Source organism: Callionymus lyra, chromosome 5 (genome assembly GCF_982586985.1).
Source record: "Callionymus lyra chromosome 5, fCalLyr1.hap1.1, whole genome shotgun sequence".
In the NCBI taxonomy this organism is placed as follows: domain Eukaryota; kingdom Metazoa; phylum Chordata; class Actinopteri; order Syngnathiformes; family Callionymidae; genus Callionymus; species Callionymus lyra.
Genome location: NC_141822.1, coordinates 15,655,432 through 15,664,570, shown reverse-complemented (window position 1 = coordinate 15,664,570; position 9,139 = coordinate 15,655,432). Strand labels below are relative to the sequence as shown.

The 9,139-nt window shown below is 40.4% G+C and overlaps 1 protein-coding gene across 1 annotated transcript in view; it reads left to right on the top strand.

Annotated features, from left to right (window-relative positions):
- The first annotated feature begins 512 nt into the window (after positions 1-512).
- LOC148079513 (matrix metalloproteinase-17-like) overlaps positions 513-9,139 on the top strand; it is a 61,623-nt gene continuing 52,996 nt past the window's right edge. The window contains exon 1 of the mRNA XM_087791099.1: positions 513-876. Coding sequence (XP_087647225.1) covers positions 751-876 — 126 coding nt within the window. The 5' untranslated portion in view covers positions 513-750. The remainder of the gene's footprint in view (positions 877-9,139) is intronic.

The window sequence follows — 9,139 nt, the reverse complement described above, 5'->3', positions numbered from 1 at the left end:
AATGAAACAGTGTCTTTGTAGGAAATGTCAAGTGGTGCATAATGTTATGTACCAGAAGCATAATTTGATCCTCTTCAGTCAATTTTGACAGCTTTTGTGGAGCTCATGAAGTTGACCAGGAACCAGTTCATGCAACTGGTTCTGCAATTATATCCCAATTCTGGATAAATCGTTAGTGAAGGATTCGATCATCTCATTGTCCATCATAAATTCTACATTTAACAGAAGTTTGAGTCAAACCCAAGATGTCACATCTCAGCTTTCCAAAAACTCCTGCATCTCCAATTACGCACGGAGCGTGTGCGCGCAACTGAGCGGTAAGAGGCGCTAAATCCTCTCCTCCTCCTCCTCCCCCTCTCCTTCTCTCCTCCTCCTCCTCCTCCTCCCTCTCTCTCCTCCGGGACGAACACGCGCTCCGTGTCGTCAAAGCTTCTCCTCCTGCGCGCGTCAGTTGTGGAGAGTCCACGACCAGACGAGGACCTCCGGACGCATCCTCTCTGTTGGACCAGGATTCTGAAGGAAAAAAAAAAACACGTGTGTCGAACACAGACTCACAACTAAAGTTCCAACGCCAGGATCACTTGTGTCACTTTGAGGAGTTGATTCTTCATTTTTTATTTTGTTTTTTTTGTGTGCGCCACTGTGAGGCGGTGCTGTTTTAGCGGAGCGTCTTGATCCTCTCAGCCCGTGAATGAGGCGCTCTGGGTCGGCGTCGGAGCGCGGCTGGACCCGCCTGTCTTGAGGGCTTCCATGGTTTCCTTTCACGAGCGGATGAAGATGGATTTATCGGCGCGGATTTTGCTATCGATGCTGTGCCTGCTGCCTCTGACAAAAGCGGCTCCCTCGCTGACCACCGAGCAGCTGGACACGGGGGTGGTGAGTTGATTTTTTTTTCTCCTCAGTTTCAGTGACTTCCATTCCCTTTGAAACGCTTGAGCGAACTTCTCGCACCTTGGTCTGGATGTGGAAGTGAACCTCGGAGGATCCGATCAAACGATTGGCTCTGTATTTTTTGCCACACACACACACACACACACACGCTGTCAAGTATTAGTGAGCATCAATTTGACGGACACACACTCGAGTTGCCTCCAGATTTATTGTTGAAATCAATCTGTCAATCAAAGGTGCTTTATTTTTTTTGGTTTTCTTTTTCTATTCTGTGTGCATTCATCTTTGAAATGATGGATTATTCAAATCCTGACCGTGATCACAGCACTTAATTCAGTCTTGTTTGCAAACATCATTTAGACCAACGATCTTATATAAAGGAGCTGGTTGTTGTTCTTATGTTTAGGGCTGAGTAAATACATTTTCCCTTCCAGAAGTACCACTGCATTTAGTTTTAATATATACATTTAACTAATTGATCTATTGGACCCAGGCTGAACCCTTCAAAACTCACACCTTCCTTCTTGCTCTGTGGTTTGGATCTAATCTCCCTCTTTGCATCAGTGGGTCAAACACTGACCATGGTGTTGTCACTACTTGGATCACTTTTCCTGCAGGAATTGACCTTTTCATGTCGTTTTCACGACAAGAGGAGGCACTTTACATCAATGAGAAGTTGCAGACGAATTAAGATGGTTTAGTGTTTATTCATTCATTGTTATATTTTCTTGTCAAGATCTCAGTTTGAAGTCATGGGGGGAACCGAAAAGTATATTTATCGAAAAGGTCAGAAACAGGAAATAAGAGTCGCAACAGAAAGCAATTTCAGTTTCCATTTCAATCGTTATTTCGACAAAATCAATTGTGTTTTGTGTGAAAATACTTCTCAGCAGGCAACACACAAGATTCTTTCTTTTCATCCTTTGACACAAATTTTAATTAATTTCCCTCCCGTCTGCATCACTTTGGGAATTTTACTGGTCAATTGTCGACGCCTGTTAACAACAAGCTTGAACATTTATAGTCCCGTTCATTTGTGTGAGTTTATAAATCACCAGGCTACCATTTAGAATATAAACACAGATTAGTATATAAAAGAGCTTTAAAACGGCATTATATGTTCTTGCTTGAGTAAAACGCAAAAGGGTGTTTATTACCATTATTTGCTATGATATAAACAACAGGGAAAAATCCCAAGGAACTTATTTAATAGTTTAGTATGTGGTGAACTTTTTTTTTTCTTTAGAGTACATCTGAGCACCTTCTATTCTTGACCTTTGGTAAAATAATTTGGCAACACGGTTTGGTTGTTACGATTCTAGGTCCAGGGACAAGAAAATCGCGTCAAAGGAGATTTATAAAAAAAAACTATATTTCATTAAGAGAGACCAGACAGATGACTTGGATACAGATCGAGGTTAGAGAGTCGAAATGATAAAAGACCAAAGGAGAGAAAATACCAATATTGAATAATAGCGTATTAAAGGTTTTTAAAACAATGGTAAAATTAATAAAACACTGCTGTATATGCAGTATTATTTGCATTAACCTTTAAGTTTCTCATGCAGACTGAGATAATCGCTGAGGTGAAGCGATAGTTTGACTTTAAAGTTGGAACAAACTAGTTCGTCTGCAACACTAGAGACTAAAATACCTTTTCAAGAGTTTTTATGGCTGTTAAAAGATGATCTTATGTGGAGCTTATTAATTAACCTTGGTCTAATAGGGTATTTATCAAAGACATTTCATGTGTATTTTTATGAAAAGTAAGTACTTCCATAACCGTCGTTACGATTCGTCATCCACTCCACAGAAGGTTGTTGACTATGTTTCTCCATGTACCATATACAATATATACTGTATGTATATATAATTCTCTTATATAGAGTTATTTTAAATTAATGGTTTCTTGACAAAGTTGGGATTTAACACTTTAAATAAAATAAAATAGCATTAATATAGTAAGTAATATTTGTAGAGCGCTATTCTAGACCAGGGTCACAAAGCGCTTAAACAATTAAAACAATACCCGATAAATCTTATGCTTAAAGGTCAAGATAACACCGAGACAAACACAGGAGTTTCAGAGAATCAAGGAAAAGATGCACGAATAAAAATGTCTTCAGATGTTTCTTGAAGGAGTCAGTAGATCATCAAACACAGAGAGAGAAGAAGATCGTTCCTAAGCTTAGGAGCAACAACCTGGAAGGATTTCTCTCCTCTGGTCCGGAAGTGTGTTCAGGAACCACCAGTAGATTCTGATCCACAGACCTCAGAGCCCGAGCTGGGGTGTAAGGCTGGATCAGATCAGTGATGTAAGGAGGAGCAAGTCAGTATTCTCGCTGCAGAGTTCTGTATCAACTGCAGGCCAGACAGCTCCTTCTTTTAAAGCCATGAAAAAAATGTTGCAATTGTCAAATACAACACCCAGGTTTCTCAGGCTCAGTTTGACAGACTGACCCAAGCCACCCAAGTATTGACTCAACCCTGGAACCTTATCATCAAGAGAAATAATCAAAGTTTCAATTTTGTCCATATATGAAGTATTTGTCAAACATCTTATTCAACTCAATGGAATCTACTAGACAGAAATGGGAGTTTCAGAGTGAGTTACTTGTCATATATAAAACAAATGCATTCAAAAGGAAGCAAAACAAAAAGTCTCCTCATCTCCAACTTTCAATATATTTTTAATTAGAGTTTGGACAACAACTGTTAACCTCTGAACACTGGAGACAAGAGCAGATGCTGGTTGAGATGCTGGTGTTTGATGGAAGATCCTTAGAGCAGCCACACGAGCCGCTTATCAAACCGGAATCCGGCGAGAACAGATACATGTGGGCGTCGTTGGAGTTCCGTGCAGACATTCACTGTCAGGCCCGTACTTTGGCTCATCAACTCCCTAGAATCTGGGTCGATTCCCTGCGAGACGCTCAACTCTTCTCATCAGATATGTTTGTGCGTCGTCGCTAAACCGCTAACCAGTTTGGACAAGCTGTGTTAAGCAATTTTTTTTCCCCCCCACCCAGGGTTCAGAAACATTTCAATGAGATCCAGGCTTGTGATAGAAAAACATGACAGTGTCAATCAAGAGAGCCGCAAGAACACACTTCACAGGTTCCTGGAGATTTTTTCATGTTGTGCTAATTCTGACAATTCGCAGGCCAACTTTTGGTATCAGCGGAAATCAGGCCTGAAACAACTGACATATACTCAGAGTTTGCAGTTTTTCCGACATGAACAAGCTGATGCAAAAGAGAATCACTCATGTGTCTGTCTTTTTTAAAAGAAAGTTATACACGTTTTAATCTCCAGCTCATATTTTCCACCTGTTCCAATGAGTAAACAATCACTCTACAACAATCTATTTTGAATACAAACAAAGGCTAACGATGGAATAATATCAGGTTGCATTTGGAGAAGGTCAACGTTGGAGTTATATGAACAGAGAAGATTAATTTTTGAACCAAATTGTTTGTGGCACCACGGGTTTTCACCCACAAATGACACATTTTAGACAATTTAAAATTCTGGTTCTTCCTTTTAGAGCTATTCATGGACAGACTCCTCCTTACATCACTGATCTGATCCAACCTTACACCCCAGCTCGGACTCTGAGGTCTGTGGATCAGAATCTACTGATGGTTCCTCGCACAAAAACTTGAATTCATTTAATTTAGTTTCAGTGGATGTAGGAAAAAATAGACACACATCCAGTCTCTCCAATAGACAAACAATCTTACCATCATAAAACACACGTGCAAATACACAAACACAACATTTGCGTTGCATTCTTCGTAAAAAAGTACATTTGGAGACAACGAAATATGAAAGACACTTCCTCATAGATATGATTAGTTGAAGCGAATTATCTTGAATAAACTCACTACATATGTTAGGTAATTGACCATAAAGGTTTGATCTCGACTTTCAAACTTGTATTTCTAAGAGATCTGTCGGACAACAGAATAAAAGTTTTCCATTTCTGAATTAAAGCTGATAAAGGGCAGATATTTTGCATTGAATTACTTTCTCATAGCTTTTCTAGGGATAAGAATTTCCACATTCAATAGAAGTTTTTGTAGCTTCTGAAAATTCACCTTCAAAGTGTGTACTTTGTGGTTTTCTCCATTACGTATGGAGTATTGTGTTTTCACAGTTTTTAAACTGTGTGACTTGGTGAATCTGTAAATGACGGTAAACAGAATTTTTGTAGAAAAAATAAAAAATTTAAAGAGGACCAAACTCTAAAAGATGTGCAACAAGTGAACACTGTTACCCATGTGCTAAATTGACTGTTCCTGAGGTTTTCATACACACTTTAAATGTCTAAGTAAAGTCTGTGTCAGAGGAGATGCTTTATGCTAACATTAGCATTTGATGATTAAACCAGAGACTTGTTTATCATTCTCCTTGGACTTCCTGTTAAAGCAGAGCCAGTAACGCACCGTTAATGAATAAAAATTATGTTTGGCCTGCGACTTTGACATTTTGGCCCTGTGTGTGAATGAGTTCGACACCCCTGGAGTTCGTACTCCATCTTCCAAAAAATACATTTCCACACCACTACCAGCAGCAGCAGAAGGTGACAAACAGGGCTTAATATCTGAGTAACTACCATCACTCACAAACACATTCGCTGGATGTATCATTGAGTATTTATGAAATCAAAGTACGGCGAACGTTAGCGCTCCCACGGGTCGAGACAGTCGAGCACCAGACTGCCGCTGGCCTCTTTTTCAAGAGGGTGGCAGATGCTTCTCTTCCTTTCAGGTTGTCGGCTTATTGGAGAGCTCGGGGAGTTGATCAGACGGCCAGATGAGCACCCGTCCTCGTCCCCCGTGATTGACTGTTGGAGTTGATGAAATGGCACCGAGCCGTTTTTTTGGGGGGGGCAGGTGTTTAATTATTTTAGAGAGTGCTTAAGTGGTCACCCCCGGCACAACCCAGTTGCGTTTGGACCGGCTTTACATCAGGGACTTGATCGCAGGACGTTAAAGATCTTAGTCCTACACGCCCGACGTCCCCATCCTCCCCGGGGGGTTGAATCGATTCGATTTTTGTTGTGAGCAACAACCTTGCTGCTCTGAACTTCAGCTCTAATTATCTTTAAACCACAGATTCACTCTGGCAAATTTTCTTCTTATCTGATGGATCAAATAATACAATGTGAGGTCTGTCATTTGATCGATTTAATTCACACTAATGGTCCCTGTTTTAATAACAGAATTAAGACATGTTGTGAGAAATGAAGACTGATGAGTGTGTCTTGAGTTCCTATTGGGAAAACCTGGCAATCCGAATGGGCTCCATGTCCCCGATGAGATTCCCATCTGGTGCTTCGACCACTGAGAAAAGCAAATAAAATGCAGGGACAGGAAGAAGCCCCGCCCACTCTCTTCTCAGTCCCTCATAATATTTTCTTTAACTAGTCTTCGTGCCACCAGTAGGCACTATTTTGACCTCATTCTGTTTTGAGTTTGAGTTGTGTGTATGATCCTCTCCCAGGCTGTGCTTCTTCTTCTTTATTGAGATGTGTTGATTTTTCTTTCTGGAGTCTTTTGGTTTGTCTGAGCTTCAGCTAAACTCAAGGCCTGGGGTCCAAATGCGGCCCACCAACTCATTTTATGTGGCCCACTGTATAGTCTCAAAGTATTAGCTGTTGACATGAAGATTATTTTCATGTCTGTCTATAAAAATATCAGTGTTTTAGATAAGATAAGGAGAAGATATTATGGATGTCAAAAGTAATACGGAGACTTTCAGTAAAAGTGATGTTGAAGGAAAATAAATTTGATAGAGACAGTCTGGTAAAGATACAATTTGTTTGGCCCGCGACTTGGACTCCCCAAAGATTTTGCACCCTCGGGTGATTGAGTTTGACACCCAGAATATAAGGGTCACCTTTAAAGGGACAGTGGAACACATTCTAGCTGAGCCACTAAATGCAAACAATGAGTTTCTGCCACATAGTTACGATTGACAACATAACAAGAAAGTTATGTTTACGTTGTAGGACATTTTGTGAATACACAACTTAGGATTCAACTCCTTTCTTGTTTACATTCTCCTCATGAAGTTGAAATGTCATAGTGTGTGTTTTTGTTGCCATCTTCTGCAAAAATTATGCTAATGGTCGACTGCATGCAGTTTGGTTTCATTACCACTTCATTGCCACAAGCTAGCAGTGTTTCTGCTTTAGCGTCAGACAATTGTAAAACCTCCAGAATTGAAAAAGTAACAACGGATACTGAAAAACGCAAATGTTTAGTGTTTTGAGGGGGTAGTTGACTTTCCATCACCATTAGAAATGTGCAAACTCTAAATAGTGCAATAAAGAAGTTGAATGCAATTTAAAGTTATCTACCTATACATCTGAAATATAGCAAAAAAGGACACTTTATTTAAGTAGTTTGGATAATCAAATATATCCCAAAAGCGCAATGAAAATGCAGTTAGACGTAAGCACTGTGCAGATCCCTACACACACAATTTAAACCCCAAATAAGACACATATAACACATCCATTTCTTGCCATACATAATTATAGTCGAGTAGTTTCATATTTCCCCCTCAACAGTGTTAAAGGGATATGTTGTGTGTTAAAACTCGACATGTAACATTTGGACAGATGTGCACCAAGGATCTTTAAAACACAATGACTCCACTAAGGCGTCCATCATTCTGTGTTAGCGCTCCGTGGCGGATGTCAGGATGTAAAACCCTTTTTTCAGGCCATTTTGTTTAGGATTTGACACGTAACAGGACTGGCACTGGCGGCACAACTACGCTGGTTTATAATGTGTGGCAGCTGCGGCGTGACATTTCCCGTGAGTGACAGATGAATTTTGATGGCTCCTTGACTTGATGTTTGGTTTGGGCCCCGTCGCTTCATTGGCTTGGCGTTAAAACTACAGGTCAAGGAGTCATTAATATTGCATGTCAATTTGGTCTTTGATGGAAATGGTTCGTGATCTGACCTTCTGCCGGAGTCAGACGTTTTGCATGTAAATTGCTTCCTGCATGAATAACCGTCGGTATATAAACACTACCTTGAATTTCTCTTATTTTAAAGATGAATTTCAGATATTTTCTTTGTCTCAAACAGTTCCTTCCATTTCAGAGTTTGTCGTCATTGACCATGTAAAGTATCGAGTTTGTCTTTCCCCCTCTCGCGCGGCCACACGTAATATCCTTGGCATATGTTGGCTTCATAACTCGCGCTGGGCCACTTCAGAGCGCCCCGTATAGAAAACCTCTAATCAACTGCATGTGGGCCGTTCTATTTCCACTCGGGGAGCCACAGCCCTCCTTCTCGTCTGTGACCAGATCAAAGTTTCACTGGCTATTGCTATTCAAAGGACCAGAGCTGGTAATTACAGTGGTTTCTGGTGGTGTGTGTGTGCGTCGTCTCGCATGCACACGCCAAAAATAAGCTGGAGCGCAAACCGACACAAGCACTGATAGAATACTTGAAATGCAAGATCAAGAAAACCATATAGGAAATATCAAGCCTGCTCGTAAAGTGCCTGAAGAACTGGCAACATTGGAGCGGGTTTGAGGTCTGAGTGCGTGTGACGAGAGACCAACATCACGACTGTACGAGAGACACAAACACCACCATGATCTCATAGTTTATCAACTCAGTGGTCGTTCTTGTATTCATTTAAAAAAGGTAGCTTTTCAGTGCAAGTTTATTCAACACGGCAAGAACATTTTACGATGGCATCCCTTGTGTCTACACTTAAACCAGCTGGTAATAATAGAATCAGAACTATGTTGGGTTTAAAATAACTCTGACACATGGACCTCTGTGTGTACATGTGTGTACATGTGTGTAAGTGTGTGCTCATACATGAAACAGTTGTTAAGGTTCAACAATAATGGCCTGAGATAACGTGTCAAGGCTGAAATGTAGCTCTTATGTCGAGGACCCAGACAGTCCGTGAGGCATTTATTGCCGGGCCACGCTGACAAAAAATAAACAAGTTATATCTATTATGTTCTATTGATCATTTAGTCGGAAAGTTGTTTTGTTATGAAAGGTTTTGGATTTTCCCTCAAGTAACATTAGCCTGTGACACGTCAAGACACTTGTTTCAGTCTAGTTTAGTCAAATAAATAAACATATAAACTATGGAAAGTGAGTGAAACAGAAACTTTATATGATTTTTTTCCCACAATGTTTTGATCTGAAGGTTGGTCTCTGCTGGATATAATGCCGACATTGAACCAGACACCTGGGTTA